The sequence below is a fragment of the Apteryx mantelli genome, chromosome Z (assembly GCF_036417845.1).
Source record: "Apteryx mantelli isolate bAptMan1 chromosome Z, bAptMan1.hap1, whole genome shotgun sequence".
In the NCBI taxonomy this organism is placed as follows: domain Eukaryota; kingdom Metazoa; phylum Chordata; class Aves; order Apterygiformes; family Apterygidae; genus Apteryx; species Apteryx mantelli.
The window spans coordinates 61260284-61281618 of NC_090020.1; the positions used below are offsets into that span (position 1 = coordinate 61260284).

Below are 21335 nucleotides of genomic sequence, written 5' to 3' on the forward strand. Positions count from 1 at the left end.
ATAATATTAAATCACAGAAGGTTACACCACCCTAAATTATTTGTTGTTCAGCTACAGACAAGCAGCAATCAACACTGACCACAAGAGGCCTATGCACTGAATGACTGCAGGTGTGCAAAGAAAGCCTCCTTTCCTTGAAACCACTCTGTGACTAGAAATGGAAACACTTAGGGCTTCGTGACTACACTGTTCTTTTATCATTTACCTTTATTCAATGTTAAAATGCTCCTTTCTATAAAACTAATCATAACAGGGGCACATTAGGCTTGAGGAACACAGGCAGATCTGTTTAATTAGTTTATCAATATAAGCACATCAAACTCCATGAGTTATTGACCAAGACTTATTTTTGTTCTATACCACCAATTGCTTATTAGGTCACTTTTTGTATCCTTACCATCCAATGACATGATGCATATAATCAAGTCGAGGGCAGTATGTACTTATAAAAAATAAAAATCACAAGGCACTTCTGTAAACAATAAGATGCCCTTTGCTTCTCTTAAGGCAAATGAACGTGTTCTACTGCTTCTTCACCTCCATTTCCCTCTATCAGGGCGTTAAGCATGGTTAAAAGAAAACAGCAGCCATTTCTGGGCAGGAAAGTCACTTAGATAAACTAATGCATTTTATGCTACTGCATCATAGTGATTTGTACAGACAGATTTTTGTAAAGAAATCTTACAGACCGCAAAAAAAATTAATAAAACAGTATCAGGATCAACATACTAAGAATCTGACTTAACCCATTTCAAATAATTTCTAGTAATTTCAACACTACCCTTAAAACTGGATCAGGATAAAGGTATGTGGGAGCCAGAAGTGCTAACTGGTTGGCTCTGAGGGTAGTTACATTTTGAACTAAATTGTCATCCAACAGCCCTGATAAAGGAGAGAAATCAGTCAGCTATCTTTTCTGAATGCCCTGATATCTTTTCAATTTAAGAGTCTCCTCCTCCCACAAGCATATCTTAGTGCTAAATTGCAGGAAAGTAAGTTATGAGGGAACTTTAACCACTGTATGAAGGAAGACATGTGAACTCATAATTATCCATTTGTTTTAAAACATAACAAAAAGGCCTATAAAATAAAATGGAGAAGTTTTCTGCTAGTTAATAGCACTCAAGATTAATAGTTTCATAAGCACTCTTTTCAGGAACACTTTTCAAGGCACTCCTTTTTGGTCAACAGTTTTGAACAATTCAAAACTGGTCCTACAGTACATAAAATTCAACTTAAGATAGAGGGGAAGAGAATATATTTGACTAGTTCCACTATTTCCTATCTTAAATTAAAATAATACATATAATTCTCTGCACCTTTCACCACCTATTATTAAAAATGTATTCACAATGCTTTTAAAAGTATTTAAATATATTAAGTTCTGAAAGACTCTGATCTTGCCCTCTTTGCACCCCAAACATCAACTTGCCAGAACTCAGTATTTAGCCTCAAGCAAATATATGCATTGTTTCAAAAAAAGGAAAAAGCAAAACAATGTTTTAAAGTAGTAGCTAAATAAGAACAACTTTTTTAAAGCTAAAATTAGAATCTAACTTGCCTATGCCTATCCATTAATGTAACACAAAGAAAAAAACAGACACATCAGTGACCTACTGTACAGCAACACAATAGGGAGAGTTAGGGGTTTGCTGAAGTCATCATTGCAGGAAATATAATCTTCTGCTGCATAAGCCATGGAAAAAGCAACTTTTTTGTTCATATTCATAATAGAAGGCTGAAATACATATTTTACAGGAGCAGAAGGAAGAATTGAAGTATGCAATCAGTTAACTCCTCTTCTTAAAACACTGTGCTTCAAACAACTATTCCCTGCATTTTTCCATAAATATGTTCCTGTGCAGTAGGATATAGCTAATAAAGTTGCATGCTTGCTCTGCTATCCTCAAACTGTCACTTGTCAGTCGCTATGCAGTTCAGACTTGCAAACTTATAACTGTGACTTTTCATCCAGATTTTCATTTGCCAAGGCAACTGTAACTCTGGCACCTCTGCACTAGAGCTGATAGCATGTAGTACAGGCAGTAAGTACTAGAGTAACACATTTATTTTTTGTTTACAAAACCTTCCCATTGTACAACTTTCTAACGCAGATGCTGCTTTCAGTTTCTCAAGCCACCTAGTAAGCCTGTGGTCTTAAACACATCATAGTCCAACACAGTCTCCATTCTTAACTTGAACTTCCTGGAAATTAGTTGAATTCTCTCTAGTTCAAGATAGTTTTTTTCTTGCTTTCCTATGAGGCAAAAGTTATGAAGCAAGCTACCTTGTTTGTCTAACCCCTAATGTTGGGGCAAAAAACAACAGGTATACTGTTAAAATAGGAGAATGGTGTGCAGTCAGAAAGAAAAATTCACGTTTCTGCTAGTGTTTTATCCATGGAAGTCCTGAAAACATCTGTTAAATAAGTCTCCTACTAATTAAGCAGAAGTCATGCAACTTAGTGTACGTCGAATAAATTCAGTCAAGCAACCTGAGTCTCAAAAAATTAACTCCCATCACAGATGGTTCGGACCCAGCTACTTCATCAGCTACTTTTACAGGAAGTTTGATCGTTCTCCAGTATGTCCCTTCTTCATATCACTCCTTTCATAATCCTTCATACAAAGTAAATGAGTAAGGGGAGTAATCCTAACACAGGAAGCGGCTTCACAACAGAAAGGAGAATTATGGTACCATACCATTCACAGTGAGATAGCAAATGGGACTCCCTGTCAAAATACCTCATCGTTTTTAGCCAGTTTATCATTTGGATATTTTTCCATGTATCTCCATAGAGTGGCGAGCTTATTAATGCTTAGCCTAAAAACATGTTAAACCCACCCCCTTTACTGTATATACTAGCAATAAAATACAAGAGCTTTTATGTATGGGTAAGTTGTGCATAAAGTCTTGCTTTCAAGTCTCCATATCTTGTAAGACACTCAAACAAAAGTAATCCAAAGATCTGGAGTTACAATGCATCTAAGCAAAAATTTCTTCTCAGCTCAAGATGGTACCTATTTTTATCTCAATAGTCATGTCTTCTGAAGAGATTCTGAGATTTGAAAGCTACCTTTTTGTAATCTTCTCTAATCACAAGCATTTACATTGACAATTTAGAATTTGTTTAATTTTAATATTTAAAGAACCAACACTTAAATTTTGTGGAACAAAACATTATTTTAAACAAACTTGATTTGTCATATCAGATTTTGTATGATCATGAATTCTTACAGAAACTTATTTAATCAAGTTAAAATGATCTCATTTTGGAAAACCTAATGCTGAAACATTCCATTTTTAGAAGAAGCGTAATACATATCTAGCACAGAGAGAACTTTTTCCCCCAGCCTTGCCTCTCAGCCTTGATCTGCAACAGATACTTTCAAATATACTGTAGTTCAATCCCCACTCAAATTTTGCAGGTAACGCTACACTTAAAATACACCAAAGTGTCTTTCCTCAGAAAAATGTAATTACCACCACATTCTTCTACAAACTTTCTCTAATCAGTCCTCTTGAGAACTATTTTCCTGTGTTTTTGTGTATAAATGAAGTTATTATTCCCCCCAAAACCAAATCACCAGTAAGGTCCATTACTTATATGTTAAACAATTTCCATAATACCGTCATTGAATTTAAACTCTGAGAAGTTCTAGTAAAAAAAAAAAACAAAGAAACACACTACAGATATTTTATGGTTTATGATGAAGTCACAGACACAATTAGATACAATTTTCATAAACAAGGATCTTTCATAACAGTATTTAATAAGCCATAGGAATACCTCAATATTTTTACTGGCAACATTCTTCACAACAGCAGGAAACAACTCTGAAGCATTTTTTCCCTTTGCAATCATCTAAAAACAAACAAACAAATTATTAGTTTTAAGACATGCATTATTTCAGATCTGCATTTCTTCTTCGTTTCTACATAAAATTGACAATAAAGTCTCTGTTATTTTTTGTTGACAGCCAAGTTTCATGGGACACTCACTATAGGACAAAACCACTGAATGCTAGCTAGTAATACGGTAGAGAAACAATGGACTCTATCATACCATATTGCAAACCATTTTAAATATTTTTAAAATGACTTTAAAACAAGACTTGCTCATTCCAAAAGCTTTACAGCATTCCTTTTTGGGAGCTGCCTTCCTGGAAAAAAAGAAACACCATCAGCTTAGAGACCTGCTTGCAAAAAGGAGCAAGCTTAGTTCAAACCAGGATTACAGGACAAGTTATATACATTTTGAAGTCCTTTTCCTCTCCCACAAATATGATTTTAGTGTGCAAGAGAACTCAAAAAAAATCAATATCAAATAGACATCACACTTAAACCAAGAACAAAACAAGGTTAGTTTCCATAACAAGTTAAACACGAAAGACCTTGCTGAAGTGTTTATACAGAGCAAAAATAAACAAAGGTAAAAGCAAAATCAGTCAAACTACTACTGTGATTTTCTTGTTTAAAAGGAAAAAGTTTTCACATTTAATCTCATAGAAACATCTGAAGGTAGGGCATACAGTAAAGGAAATAAAATTGTTCTTCCAATAAAGAGCACACAAATAACAAAACACAGTTTAGCTTTATCCCTTGTATGAACAGCTCTAAAGGAGGAAGCTATTTATAAGAATCAAGTACATAAAAAGGATAAAATATTTCAACACATACTTAAAGTGTACAACTCCCTCCTCTCTTAGATCAAAGTTACAGTAGCATGTCTGCCCATAATTCAAGTTATGATGCTGCTGAATACAGACTCACTCAGGACAGAACAGTCCCAGCTAAGGACAAGGCCAGGATCCAGTCTGCCAAACATCAAGCTAATTGGAGAGGACAAGAGGTCAAAAAGACAATCAAATATGCAGGGGTCCGACACAGGAATATAAAGTTTTGCAAACGTAATCACTATTTTTCATAACTATCTCACATCCTCATCATTGTTCAAGTTTACATAGCTGATCAAACTTCATACACAGGCATGCCTCAGAGATATTGCAGGTTCGGTTCCAGGCCACCACAATAAAGCAAATATCGCAATAAAGCAAGTCACATGAATTTTTTCATTTCCCAGTGCATATAAAAGTTATGTTTACACTGTACTGTAGTCTATTAAGTATGCAAATGTACAAACCTTAATTAAAAAATACTTCATTGCTAAAAAATGCTAACCATCATCTGAGCCTTCAGTGAGTCATAATCTTTTTGCTGATGGAGGGTCTTGCCTCAATGCTGATGGCTGCTGACTGATCAGGGTGGTGGCTGCTGAAGGTTGGGGAGGCTGTGGCAATTTCTTAAAATAAGACAGCAATGAAGTTTGCCACATCGATTGACTCCTCCTTTCACGAAGGATTTCTCTGTAGCACGCAATGCTGTTTGACAGCATTTTACCCACAACAGAACCTCCTTCAAAACTGGAGTCAACCCTCTCAAACCCTGTCGCTGCTTTATCAACTCAGTTTATGTCATATTCTAAATCCTTTGTTGTCATTTCAACAATGTTCTCAGCATCTTCACCAGGAGTAGATTCCATCTCAAGAAACCACTTTCTTTGCTCATCCATAAGAAGCAACTCCTCATCCATTAAAGTTTTATCATGAGATTGCAACAATTCAGTCACATCTTTAGGCTCCACTTCTAATTCTAGTTCTCTTGCTATTTCCACCACATCTGCAGTTACCTCCTCCACTGAAGTCTTGAACTCCTCAAAGTCATCCATGAGGGTTGGAATCGACTTCTTCCAAACTCCTGGTAATGTTGATATTTTGACCTCCTGATCTTCTCCCATGAATTGCAAGTGTTCTTAATGGCATCTAGAATGGTGAATCCTTTCCAGAAGGTTTTCAATTTACTTTGCCCAGATCCATCAGGGGAATCACTATCTATGGCAGCTATAGCCTTATGAAATGTATTTCTTAAATAATAAGACTTGAAAGTCAAAATGACTCCTTGATCCATGGGCTGCAGAATGGATGTTGTGTTAGCAGGCACAAAAACAACATTAATCTCCTTGTATATGTCCATCAGAGCTCTTGGGTGACCAGGTGCATTGTCAATGAGCAGTAATATTTTGAAAGGAATCTGTTTTTCTGAGCAGTAGGTCTCAACAGTGGGCCTAAAATACTCAGTAAACCATGTTGTAAGCAGATGTGCTGTCATCCAGGCTTGGTTGTTCCATTTATAGAGCACAGGCAGAGTAGATTTAGCATAATTCTTAAGGGCCCTAGGATTTTCAGAATGGTAAATGAGCATTGGCTTCAACTTAAAGTCACCAGCTGCATTAGCCCCTAACAAGAGAGTCAGCCTGTCCTTTCAAGCCAGGCATTGACTTCTCCTCTCTAGCTATGAAAGTCCTAGATGGCATCTTCTTCCACTATCAGGCTGTTTCATTCACATTAGAAATCTGTTGTTTAGTGTAGCTACCTTCATCAATTCTCTTAGATCTTCTGGATAATTTGCTGCAGCTTCTACATCAGCACTTGCTGCTTCACCTTGCACTTTTATGGTATGGAGACGGCTTCTTTCCTTAAACCTCATGAACCAACCTCTGCTAGCTTCAAACTTTTCTTCTGCAGCTTCCTCACCTCTCTCAGCCTTCATAGAATTGAAGAGAGTTAGGACCTTGCTCTGGATTAGGCTTTGGCTTAAGGGAATGTTGTGGCTGGTTTTATCTTCTATCCAGACCACTGAAACTTTCTCCATATGAGCAAGAAGGCCGTTTCGCTTTCTTATCATTTGTGTTCACTGCAGTAGCACTTTGAATTTTCTTCAAGAACTTTTCCTTTGCATTCACAACTTGGCTGTTTGGCGCAAGAGAACTAGCTTTCAGTCTGTCTTGGCTTTCGGCATGCCTTCTGCACTGCGCTTCATCATTTCTAGCTTTTGATCTCAAGTGAGAGACGTGCGACTCTTCCCTTCCCTTGAACACTTAGAGGCCATTGTAGGGTTATTAATTGCCCTAATTTCAATACTGCTGTGTCTCAGGGAATAGGGAGGCCCAAGGAGAGGGAGAGAGATGGGGGAACGGCCGGTCAGTGGAGCAGTCAGAACACACACAACATTTATCGATTAAGTTCGCCATCTTATATGGGCAAGGTTCATGACGCCCCGGAACAATTACAGTAGTAACATCAAAGATCACTGATCACAGATCACCATAACTGATATAATAATAAAAGTTTGAAATATTGCAAGAATTACCAAAATATGACACAGAGACACGAAGTGAGCACATGCTGTTGGAAAAATGGCACCGATAGACTTGCTCGACACAGGGTTGCCACAAACCTTCAATTTCTAAAAAAACTGCAATATCTGTGAAGCACAATAAAACAAGGCATGCCTGTACAAGAGATACAAGTTATGAATATACATCTCATTGGTAAAACATAGTGAGGGCATAAGGAACTTGGATTTCATGCAGCAAAGGCAAGAAAAGAAAACATGAAACTAGGCAATGTTTGACAAATTGCATGTTAGGAGGTTAGAAAAAGAGAAGCTAAAAAAAATAATAAGGAGGAGTTGAAATTCAAACTATTACTGAACCTTCTGAAAGACTTTAAGACTAGCTATCCAACATAACATTTCATTTTAACAGAATTAATAACTTAAAATTTATTTTTTGGCAGCTGTATTTAAGTACAGGAAGTGACACAAACTAAGAATAAATGGTATTGTATGGGTTTCTGGGATTTTTAATTAAGAATCTAAAAGAAACTACTGCTATCAGGACTGGGGTCTTTATAAGAAATGCCAGTTTCAGAATGACCAGAATCAAGCAGAACTTAGTAACAAGATGCACTGAAGAAAAGTAGCATAGAAGAGCATGTTATCACCACATCTTGATGTAATAGAAGTTATTCAAAAATGAGGATGATTCTTTAACTTTAAATTACAATCACAGTGTTACACCCTATCAGGAAAATCTACGCATTACTTGCATTATTTAACTGACCAACCATAATAGCTCCAGTGTACCATGTAAATATGTATTTAGGGTCTCTTACAAGGGTGTATTTTGACTCATTAAGTCATAATGATTAGCATAAATCCTTTTTAGACCATGGATTATTAACCTGGAAGAACATAATGGTCCTTTCCAAGACTAAGGTCTATCGTGTCAATTTTGCTGCTGTGCCTAGACATTCTCCAGTTGTGGTAAGTCTTATATAACTAAAGCTCCTGCACAAGCAGGAACTTTCATTCTGCAAGAAACACTACATCTGCCCACAAGTCTGCGTGCCATTCTGTCCATAGAAAATATAGGACATGTGGGCTGTGCTTATGACAGGGTGCACTAAACTTTTCGTCCGCCCCCCCCCTTTTTGAATGAGAGACAGACACAGATAGACAAGAATTTTGCTGCGGGATCTTAGGCACATGAATTTGTTTCATAAATCTGAGCCTTGAAATTCTGAAGGAGAAAAATTCTGCTGAGATTTTTCCCAGATGAGAAATTTAGAAGGGCAGAAAGGTCAGGTTTCACATGCTAACAAGAGTACCTCGATTGTTGTAATGTCAGCAGCAGGTCTTGAATAGAAATATCGGACACTGTCTTCATGCATATAGTCAAATACACTTAGTAGCCTTACACAGCTTCATACAAAACAGGAAGTTAAAAGATCAATAGGAAACTACTCCTATATTTGAAATTATGTTGTAAATTATATGCTTAACAGTCATTGCCTGCAGGATATGTTTGTTTGTTTGCAATGAATTTCCTTCTCTCCAGCAGAGAGTTTGCAACCCAGCTTAAAAGGGGAAGAAGCAGCACAAAGAGCTATAAAAAGTGTTCTCCTGGTACTTTTCCCTGCACCTATATGGAGGAACAAAGGTTCAACCTCTTGAAGTCTACTAAAAGAGTAAGAAAACTACTGGTTTGGACAGCTTTTTCCATATATAAAAGTAGGGTGAATGAATATGTGGGTGAGGCATGTTAAACAATACTCTGACACTGGAGTTCCCTTTTCCTCTAATTACAAGGCTAAAGGAAGCCTTTTTTCCTCTGGAAAACACATCCCATCCATGAGAACTTGCTCAGCTTGACCTCTTTCTAGATGTTCTACAGATCTTTTGTCATCATCCCCCCTTCCACTACCTATCTGCCAAACCTGCTTCCTTTAGTAACATACAACATTTGGCAGAACTGATTCAGATTAAAGGGGAAAGAATGATGCAGAACAGTAATTACGCTCTGTCAAGGTGTTATTCATACAGACATTCACACTGGATGTTCCCCCAGGAACTCAAGCCCAGAGAATTAAAACCTTTGCAAGAGTGTCAGCAATACATGCATCCACCTACCCTCAGGATTCATGTATAATTATAAAGCCAGTGCATACATTATTCCTCAGCTTCACATAACACTAGATGTGTTCCCTTTTCTCTGGGACTCCAGAGAAAAGGGAAGTGGGAGGAAAATAAATAAATAAATAAATATATATATGCACATTTCCACCTACATTCTACAACAAATAAAATAATACACTACCATCTTTTCATCACCTTAAGTGATAGTCCACATGCATATTTACACTGTGAGTGCTGTGAATCAGCCACTCTCTTTCCTCAGCCATGCACTTAGGTTGTCTGAAGAGGATCTCAAACATTTTCACATGGGAGAGCGAGCCTTAAACCACTGTAACAACTACATAATTTCTGGAAGCCTTTGTATTAACATGGTGTTTGATAAAAGTATGACTGGAGGTCCAGGTGGCCACTCTGCAGATGTCAGGATTAGAGACATTTTTCAGAAAGGACATTAAAGCATCTCAAGCCCTGCTAGAGTTTGATCAGTGAATATAAGTTCACTTTTCAGGAAAAGCTTTCCCCATAACATGTTCAGACAAGCTTCACACAGAAACCACTGTGTCACCCACTTGGGGATTATCGATACACATCTATGTTCTGCAAACAGAGAAACAAAGACCACTTGACTCCCAGCATTTCAAGTGATGAGTTGATGGGGTCTGCAGCTCAGAAAAGAAAACAGAATGATTCATTGTGTAGCCTGAGCTGAGGCCTGTTGCTCCCCCAGAAAAGCAGAAGCATACTAAGCAGGATTTGATTAATATTAGCTTATTTTGAACTCAACCATAAGCACACTAATATAGCATAACCGGTAAATAACAAGCATCTTTATGCTCAGTGGCCCAGCAAGAACAACATCACCATTGCTACAGGCCTTATGCTAATGTGCAAAGTCACAGTCCTGGCCTGTAAAGCTTGCTGTCAACTTGTTAGGTGAACCAGAGCTTGATACCAAGTGCCTCTTGTCATGATGCACAGACTAAGTATGGGATAACAGCAAATACATTGATAATATGGAACGGACAAAGCAGAGGCCCCAGAACTATAAACTCACTGAGAGTCAAATAGTGGTCAACTTTAAGAGCTGGAAAAAGGCTGCTTTTGCTTTAAGAAACAGCAGCTAAGCAAAAAAAAAAAAGATCCAAGCAACAGAAGGTGCCTGCTGTGGCCTGCAAAAGTAAACCCACCCACCCCCACCATTGCATTGCGCTAGCATAGGAGGAGAGACCTAGGGCTGGGAACTGTCTAGAACCGCAAACATCTTATAAAAGGACATAATCTTGAGCTGGGAATGGGGGAGCAGGAGAAAGAAGATGCTCAATTCACTTCTGGCTTTCCTTACCCAAGGGCTCTCAAGCCTGATCACCCGCCACCTAGGACCCTCAAGGACCATCAGTGCTAACTGTGCATCACCAGTTCCATGCAATAATTATTCACAAGTAATTTAAAATATGATTGTTAAGAATTAACTTCATTGAAGATGTAGCAGCAAAGTTTAATAATGAGCAAGAACTAACCATTAGCAAAGTACATTGTTAATGAAGATCGATCTAGTAAAGCTTTGCTTTAAAGTTTGAAGCTGACCTGATTTAACAGTCTTTAATTCCCTAATTGATAAACACACACACATATATAGTGTGTGTGTATAAATACATACATATATACACATACATATATATGCACATACATATAAAGATATAAAAGTTTTCCCCCCTCAGCTGCAAGAGTTTCCAAGCACAGGTCAAAATCCGGTCACCTGTACCCACTCACTTAAGTATATTCTCAGAGAGGACTGAGTCACTTTTAAACACAAACAAAATAAAAACACAGAAGACCAAAGGAACAACGAGAGAAAGCAATTACAGAAGTCCCAGAAGAACAAGTTAAATGGACACTGAAGTGCTTTCTGCAGCACTATTAATACTTATAAGAAGAAATAAAGGGGCTTAATCCTCTTCATAATATTCAGCCTGCAGACTTCAACACATATCAGTTTCAAAGATTGTTTAATCACCACTTCATGTACACAGCTCACTCAAAATGCTTTGTCAAGCCAATACTTAAACATGCTCATTTTAAATAAAAAAATTCCTTATATAATCAAAAACAGTAAAAGCATATTAAATGCAATTTGTCATTTTATTCCACCAAGTTTCTGTAGCTTCCCAACTGCTGAACTAAGATGACAACTGAAGCTTCTGTATGAACCATTTCTTATTTAACATATTGACTTTATTGCCTCTCTACTGAAAACAGTTTATAGGCATATTGGCATTGTTACACAACTATCATCAAAATACGTGCAATTATATACTTTTAAATATAAATTTTGACATAAAAATTCAAATCAAGTACTTCACAGTAGCTTTTAAATACCATTTAGACATTCAAATGCTGACTTAGCACAGGATGTGTGAAAGTAAAAACAGTATTCACATCCAAGGGAGAAGAAAAATCACATACCCCAACAATCCTTTTCATAGCATCCAGCTTTGCAGAATCTTTACTGCTTTCCAACATTTGCTTTAGGTCTTCATTTCTATGGTAGGAATATAGAAAAGTGTCAATTAGAAAAAATATAATAAAAAAACATAATACCGTTTTTATATTCTCAAATCATTTCAACAACTTAAATGAAGCACTGCTCCTTCTTGCCCATTTTTAAATTTTGTTAACTTTCTGGCGTAGAATAATGAGGTATTTAGTAACAGAATCTATCAGATTCCAACAATAATGCAAGCGCTTGCAACTCTAATCCACTATGAGCTGAATCCCTGGCTGGAAGGTTGAAGTCTTGATGCAACAGAACAGTTCAATTTGAACTGATCATTCATTCATCTTTTTTCAAAGAGTGCCAGATGTAATAGCCTGAGGTTGACATTTTTGCGTTAGAATATAATATCAACTTACATAAATCACTGAAAAGCCTGATAGCAGGTTTCAGTATGGTCTGAATTTCAACAGTAATCAAGATCACACTGTATTATCTCTCTCCATCAGTCCTTCTGGTTTGCAGATTTCTATTCACTGCCTTCAGAACGAAAAACCTCAGGTCTGTAGTACAGCTATTCTACAGCCCAGAAGAGTAAGGTAGCCACATGGTTACACACATCTAATGTCTAAATACTTTTTAGAGATGAAGCAGCGTTCTGACATGAAAATATTAACTTGGTAATGATGTCTTTCACAGGTACAGCTTCTCATTAGCAATCTCTAACCCAAAGTCTAAACTTGCTTGGCTTTTTAGACAGCAAAGAGATAACAATTATTCATGGAGGTAAACTGCATTTGTAGGCTCTAAAAACCTACAAAAGAGATTTTGAAGAAACTGCCTTTTATAAAATTCTGTATTTTTTTAAGTATACTAAAAATGCAAACTGCACAGTGACCCACAAAAAGATATCCGCAAAGTTCCAAAGAACTTGAAAAACATTCCAAGTTTACAAACCCTGGGAACTCTCAAATGTTGAAAGACAACATGGAAATCCAGAGCAAGAACTTCAGAAGTGAATACAAAATTTTAAAAATATTCTAATTTATCTGTACTAACAATTTGAGATGGGGGCGGGGGAGGAAGAAGGTTTACCCCCCCCAAAAAAAATTAATTTTGAAGAGACAAAATTCTGACATCCATTCCTTCATAAAGCATTAGATAGCCTTTTTTCCTACTTAAAAGGGATAGTTGCTCTAATAGGCAAGAATTAGTATTTCATTACATTCCATAACTGTGAGTTAAGGAATCCTTTTCTCTGAAGTAGGTTAAATTTGTTTCTTCTACTTTTAGGCCCACTGCTGCTTCTATATTTTTCCCCCCCACAGGGGATGCATATTGTCCACACACTTTAGAACACATCCACAAAAACAGAGTTATAACCAGAGGAAAAAGGAACATTTTTTTCCTAATAAGCCAAATGAAAAACATGCAAAACTTCAGAAAGCAGAGAGTTACATGTAACTTCCAAGTGAAATCTAAGCACTTTTTCAAAAATAAGTGTTTTATGAAATACGTGAACATCTTAACAGAGATGGCCTGTTATGAGTCTTAACAACATAATATTTAAATACTATATATATATATATATTTATTTATTTTTAGGAAGTGGAAGCATTCCACTTCTTCGATTATTCCAGGAAATGCTCAAAGAACTATCTGGTCTATCTTGTATTGTTACTTTTTTTTCCTTTTTCTTTTTTTTTCTTGCCTTTACTTCTGTCCTTTAAATTATACTTCCCATCCAAATTTGTTCTGAAGTTTTCATACTGTTGAAGCCAGTCTAATATGTCTATACTTGTCCTTTAGCTAGCAAATGCAAGTGGTAATGTCTTGCATACTCTGTTCCTGTAATACCATCCCAAGATAACAGATTTGTTAAAGACAACCAGCGCTAAAGCCATGATTTTATGCATCATCTTCTATCCCCTATGCAACGCAGTTGCTGAAGACACAGCAGAAGACTGGACTTGATCTAGAAAGTTGCTTCCACTCCTACGTTCCTGCTTCCAGTTTCTTAATACCATTTTACCTCCTCATGCAGAAATTGAGATGGAGATAGCAGCAAAAGGTAAAGTACAGAATAATATTATTAAATTGTGATCACCTAGTTCATCATGTGATTGGTAGGAGGATGCTTCAGTTCCTTGGCACAACCAACCAAGCAACTATTTTTTAAAAGTTAGTTTTCTAAACAAGATCAGCTGGTCAACTATTTCTGATTTCAGAACAACATATGGTATCTCTTCCACTTCACAGAGAAATTAAGGATTAATAGAAAAATTTTAAATGGATAAAGATTTGACTAAACAAATAAAAAAAAGATACGTTGAATGGATAACACTAGACTACAGAGAAGCTGCTTAAGAATCAAGCTAGGGACTATATTTACTAATGAAAATACTAGGCATAAAATGAAAAAAGAGAATATGTCAACAAAATTTGCAAATCACAAAATAGAAAATTTGGAAATAAAGTTTTGACCTACAGGACTGAGTAACAAAAATGGATGAAGTTACACAGCATAAAATTCAAGTTCACACCTACAGACACTAACAACCAAACATTCTGCTGAAAACTAGCTCCCAGCAGTTGGAAATGACAAAAGAAGGCAGTCACAGGATAAGTTACTAGTGAAGAAAAAAAAAAAGGGGGGGGGGGGCAAAGTTGCATTTAAGACACAAAGACATTCCCAGACAAGATAAAGAAGAAAAAGTATTTAAGGATGAAATGTACTTCTAACTACTTATAGAAAATATTTTACCATGTATTAACATTTCAGAATAGTTTTAATTGTAACAGAGAAGATACAAACTGGAGAAATTAAGAGATTAAGATTTGCTTACAGCCAGCCTTGCTTTTCTAAGAGCAAAGCAGCAGGGGAAAATAATATATTTTTAAAAAAACCTTAAGAAACCAGAAGTTCTTGATATATTAATTTGGAAATTAATTTCCTCTTCAACTGTTGTAATTTTTTAAATTTCTTACTTTTCTAATCTAAATTACAATCTAGGATTAGCAAGCATTAGATACTTACAGAGTAAAATATTGCTCCACATATGCATATGGATCAGCGGCAAGCCCTTTTTCTTCTACACTCAGATATGGTTTCAGTGTAACATCAAACCTCCCCCCTTTAAGAACAGATTTAATAGTGCAAGAAACCTCATTTATTTTACCCAGCATTCTAGAATTTTGTTCCATTAAGTACAATATTAAAATAATAATAATAAAAAAAAATTTTAAAACGCAGTCAGCCAAGCTTGCCTGCCAAGACTGAGGTCTACTCAACAAAAAAACCCAAAACTTCTCATGTAACAGGAGACCCACTCCCTTGCTGATTCACTTCTAGAAACAAATACTCTATGCAGATCTCAAAGGTCATTTCCCTCCAAAAACAATGCTTAGCAGCCTCAGCTAACAATGGTAAAGGCAAATACTTTTCAGCCTTTCACAATATAGCTTATCGTACAGTACAGCAATATTTTCATATTCTGAGCATTAAGAAGATTTAAGGAAATTTTATTTCCTTAAGCAAAACCCTTTAAAATAGAATGTATAAATACAAATCTCACAGTGTTGTTCATGTCTCTATATTCATTAGTTAATCTGAAGCGACAGTTCTTCAGTACACAAAGTTAAACAAATGTCTTTATCATTTATGTCCACCTGCCAGCAGCTCAGGAAAGTGCAAGCAACCATCCAGCTGCATCAATAATTTTTCCCCCTCAAACTTTGAGAGTAGTTTTAGCCTAGGAAATTAGGCGCACATTAGAGATCACTGAAATATGAGCTCTATTGCTTCAGTAGCAAAACTAGGCTTAAAGAAGCCTAATCTGATAGTTAACGGATAATATTGAGTTACATTAAGCAAGGCAGTAATGTTCCCAACTATGGTAGGTGCAAAAAATTTTACAAAGAGTAAATACATTGTTTCTCTGAGCTTGTTTTCTGCAAGTGTAAGAAGAGATGAAATGACTTCCCAAAAATCATCCACCTGACCACTCACAAATTCTAAGAACGCTGTATTCGCATTAGTGCGCACATAGTCACAAAAATTGGCATCTTGCCTAGAATAAAACCAGGATTTCAGACTCCTTGAGTAACACTACCCTCCTCTACAAAATCAAATAGGCCAGGCATAAATGTATGTCACTGAAGTTTAATCCAACTATGCTAGTGATAAGCCTCTCTCTCAGTTCCATCTTCTTCTCTAGGAACAATCCTAAAACTTCAAGTGCAATGATCATTTAATCCACGCAAAAACACCAGCCCATAACCCGTGGCAATTCATTTGCCACTGCACCTACGGTATTCTGAACAACTGTTATTGATAACAGAATGCTTACTCCACCCTGGTAAGATACACATTTATTATACCTCCTATTCTCTTTTAGTAATACCATAATATAAAAGCATAAATTGACAATATTTGCTACATTTCAAGTGCATCCAGCTACTGAAGTGATCTACAAATCCTGATGCATTCTTTGTAAAAAGCGGAAGTCTAAGTTTCATAATGTCAAAACTGCAACTGAAGCCCAGCAAGCAATCAATGATTCTTTAGCTACAAAAGCTTTACTCCTTGAAATTTATCAGCCTTTTGCTGCTAGAAAATAAGAATACTATGTTTCCCCATTCTGTATGTATGCCCCCAAAACCTGGGACCTGTTTTAATCACCTTGGCATGAGGGAAAGGAATTTTAAAAGAAATCAAAAACTGGCAGTGAAACAGAGGTTCTTCGCATACAGGGAGCACTGGGTTACTGCATGAATAAGATACAGGACATATTGAACGTAAATCCACTGCAGGGGAGGAAACAAGCTTCATTAATTCTGACATCATGAAACCATCTGTTACAGAACTAGAACAGAAGTAACAAACATCCCATTTAAAAGAGTTTTAATAATGCACTTCTGAAGTTCTCAATCTCTTGCATGCTTTTAGTTACAACATATCAACTGCATTGTTCCTGCATTTCAAAGCCTTCAGGAAGCTTCAGTCTGGATTACATGCTTTCAATCACAGCATACCCAGAGATTTTTTCTGTGCAGTATAGGGAAACATTCAGCAAAATGTTCCAACATGAAGTGCAAAATATCATGAATGTTACCAGGTTCAAAGAAGAGAATCCGCACTAACAGAGCAGCTTAACTGGTCTTTGCACTTGTAGAGCAATGAAGTCCTAAGAAAGGCTCCCCCAGAAAAAGGTTCAGAAAAGAAAATCAGGTTTAACAGTTTATGGGTGCTGCAAAATCCTTAAAATAAATTGGTTTCTTCTAGCTCAAGCAATTGCCTAAACTCTAAACAAATTTAACACTTAAAAAGGAACTGTAAATTGATTTCAGAGCCACATAAGATGAAAGCTAAAATGGCAGTGAGTACATGCTGCAACTTGAGGTCATTTTACTCTAGATTTGGGCTCTTCCTCTAGCAGGAAATTACAGAATCCTGTTTCATTGTGAGCGCTTCATTCTATACCACAAACTGCTTGCACGACATCTTGTGGCGCTATTCAGTATTGCCTTCCTCTCACATTATAATATTATTTATATTCATTGCCAATTCACAACACCAAGACAGAATTCAACTATTATTTCAAAGGAGACCCAAGCTGTGTGGCTTTCAGTGTAGCTGTATTGTGGTTTAAAGAGAAGTTACAAGAAGAGAAAACAGATATTTCTCTTTCAGCCACACCTGTTTCAATTTGAAAAACAAACATATTACCCAAAAAGGAAACTTAGTAATTTTAAAGGGTATACAGCAGAGATATGAGGAAAAACAGGTTAACTACAGTATGATGTAAGGCAGAGAGACACAGAGAAGAACAAGACAGGATATAGTCCAACCAGCAGGCAATGTAACTCATTAATGATTGCTTTGCCACAGCATGCTCAAAGCACTTGCCATCTAGAGGTTTAGGCACAGTCTCATCCTACTGAGTAAGCAAACATACAGAAGAGTGTACAATTAAAACTGAATAAAGCATCTCTCTAGTTCAAGGCTGTCATACTGTAGCACCTGAACTAAGCTTGAGAATCCAGTACATGAACATCTGGAAGTTGCTGCTGCCATCAACATCAATGCAGATATGTTAACAACCTACATTTCAGAAGCTCTGACCAGACCACAACGCCAATTGCCATCAAGTAGTTTGAAAGATCTAGAGAGGATGGCGGTTTAATCTAAGATTAACTATTGCCAGTATAATTGTTAAAGACACTACTTCACTTAGTGACAAGAAAGGTTATTTGAAAGGATGAATTCCACTGGATACGACCTTTTCTGATAATGCCCACACCTCTGAGGCTTCAGAGAAGCTTCTGCAAGAAGAGAAAAATCCTTGGTGGCAGAGACTGGTTTCCTGAAGACTGCTGAAGTGGCATATGGGGTGCTGCCACTTAAGTGGTTACATCAGCTTATGGCCTGCCTTGGGAAGGCCAGTGATCAGAATTTGCAGATGTTTGTAGGTCACTCAGCAGCATTTGAAAGATGTGAAAGGAGATTATTCACTGCTTCTCACTCTCCTGTATCTCTATCAATTTCTGAAAATAGTGAGGGGAAAAAAAAAAGTCTTCCTTTAAAGATACCACCAAAAAGGTGGTAGTAGCACTGCCGGAATCTGCAAAGGTGTTAGTGTATTTATGGATATATGCCCACAACACCTCAGAAACACTATTTAAGAGTACTCCAATGTACCACTGTTCATCTTCCAGCAAGATGCCAAAAGAATTCCAGTTTTGCCTCAAAGTAAGAAAACAACCTATGGCCGAGGGCGGGGGGGAGGGGAAGGGGAAGGAATTAGATAAGGATAGTCTTCAGGAAAGCAGAACTAAGAACAGGTACCTACTTTTTTAAATTTCAACCTTATGTTGCAACAATGTTACTGAATGGCATTTTAGGGCCATTTATGATATAGACTATAACAAGTGTCTAAAGCAAACATGTGACAACATAATAAACATACAGAAACTACAGAGAAGACCTTATTCTATAATGATTTCCTTTCTGAGAAGAAAGCCTCAAAAAAATTTTAATGATGGCATTATAGAGAATCAGAGCAAATCAACAGCTCATTGCTTAGATCCTCATACATGCCAAGTTTGTGGCAAAAAACACATTCATTGTGACACTGGCCATCAAATCTGACCAATTTCTGCTGAAGGTGTGCTCTGCAATACCGTACTCATGTTCATATATTACATTTAGTTACTATCATGGTACCTACTACAGGGTTCAGATTTTATCTTGCAGAGTCATCAGTTCATCCAAACCATTCATCTTTACTAGCTTGTACATCCAGCTGAAACTGGCTTATTACCCTATTAGTGGGCATAGTGCCATTACAACAGATGGGAAAGAAGGCAGACTTGCCAATAAACCAGTATATGCATCAAGTTCAAATATTAGGGCTGGACTCTCCTCCAAGACTTTCATAAATGACTGTCTATACAAGCTTTCCATGACTGGTTGAACAGGATATGCCAAGGCAAAACTAGATTAATTTAAGACTCCATGAACATCTCTGGCAGCTGTTGGAAGCAAGTTTTTAGCTCTGATGAATTTGGGAAAAAAAGGCTTCTGAGCAGAGTATTGGGGAATAAGTATCTTAATGAAATCACCACCTTAGATCAGCTCTCTGCAAAACAGGCTTGCAAATCTCAGGGGGAAAAAAAAGAAAAAAAAGAGAAAAAAAAAAAAAGGTTTGCAGCCCAGCCAAGTTTTCTGATGAATAGCTCAACAGAATGCATAAGCCAAATCCACAGGAAAAAAAAAAACTTAATAAATTACAAATGTATTTTGCTTGGCAGGGATCTAGTTTAAAGATGCAAATCAGTAAAGCTGAAAATGTTTGTTGTAGATTTTGCCATCTGCTTCAATACTATACTTATCAGCATCTACTGATGTTCTTCATGTGGTTCACTTGTAAGTTTTTACATTTGGTTTAGATTGAGCAACAACTAGTTCTACTGCTGAATGCATATTGTTTCTAAGAACCAAACTTTATTACATACAGCTAAAAAAGTAATAAATAAATATAGATGAAGATCCTCTGTCCAACTACAATTAATAGTAGGCAGTAAAAGCTGCATCCTGACATAAGCAATTGCACATTGATTCTGGGTTACTAATTATCTCTTCTAGTTTGTCTTAAATGCTGGAAACTAGTTAGACTTTTAGCTCTACATAGATCAACGGTACACACTGCAACCATAAAAGTGTCCTATTAACTAATAGAAGGTTTGCATCAAACAGGATCTCTCTACACTACACAAATGATTTTGACAGTCTTCCATCTAGGCAGTTCTTTCTTTATTGATTCCATCAATCTAGACCAGGGAGAAACAATTTATGGTCTACAGGCTGGATTCAGCTTGTCTACACAATTTACATGACCCTCAGCTCTTGCCAATTTTCTCCTGAAAACTCATGTTATGAGCAACAATGTACTATTTCCATTACTCTGGTGTCTCAAACTGATCCTTTCTCTTCTCCTTCAAATGGGTGGGTTAAGTGAGTGTGTATCTAGAGGACCTAGACGCTGATCTATGCTTGGGACGTAACCAGTTTATAGACAAGTGTCAGATTACCTAGGAATTTATTCAGGTTTTATAAAGAATACTGTATGCGACAGCTCATGTGATTGGGGGGGGGGGGGGGGAGGAACAGGCAGAGAACAGAGGCATTTCCAGCCATGCAATGTGGCCTGCTCCACAGAAAAAGGTTCTAAATCCAGACTGATTTATCTCAGCTACACAAAACCTCTTAATTATTCAATTATTGAAAGAATAAGCAGGAAGACAAAGTTTGCGCCCTCTGACTAGCAGATCCATTTCTGATGTATTTGAAATGATCCAACTAACCAATGGGTTTGTTGAAAGCAGTAGGTACTGAACAGGTAAGTTATATTCTCTTTTGTCAAGATTCAGTACCCGCAGGAAAAGCTATCCCCAAACTCATATATCTTTGAGTGAAAGCTTTCACAACAGAGTTCAGCAAAAAACAGTCAGAAAACAGTTCCTTATGTATGTGTTATACTTACCGTTAATTGATATAAGGACAGCGTTTAAAAAAAATCCTAAGTCATTCCTCACTTATTTTGTCCTGAACATTTACAGAGTTTCCTGACTGAGGCAGGATCAAAGTTCTATTTTAACAATCTCAATTTTTTTCACTACATTGGGTGCATGCAATATGTAATTAATGAGAAACATGCTATTTACACATGATGCAGGCAATCCATTTACACTTGTTTGTACCAGGATAACAACTATTTATTCCTATGATCATTTCACCTCTATTTAACAACCAAACCTTCCCACTTACTCAGATTCTAGATGCCAGCATGACAGATAATTTCCAAGGCCCTGAAGTATTTCAAAATTCACATTTCATGTGTCTCAAGCAAACCACAATACTAACATGTCAAGAAAGTGTTATGTTCATTAGCTGACCTGAAGATTCTATTTTTAATTGAAAATTAATGAATGAATCACAGAATTGCTTAAGGCAAAAAGAGAAGCT

At 36.8% G+C, this 21335-nt stretch overlaps 1 protein-coding gene across 5 annotated transcripts in view; it reads right to left on the reverse strand.

The window, feature by feature from the left end:
- AP3B1 (adaptor related protein complex 3 subunit beta 1) overlaps nt 1-21335 on the reverse strand; it is a 159085-nt gene that overhangs the window by 134760 nt on the left and 2990 nt on the right. For all 5 annotated transcript variants that reach the window (XM_067316248.1, XM_067316245.1, XM_067316246.1 and 2 more), the window contains exons 2-3: nt 11782-11857; nt 3791-3865 (exon numbers count right to left, since the gene is read on the reverse strand). In XM_067316248.1, coding sequence (XP_067172349.1) covers nt 3791-3865; nt 11782-11857 — 151 coding nt within the window. The remainder of the gene's footprint in view (nt 1-3790; nt 3866-11781; nt 11858-21335) is intronic.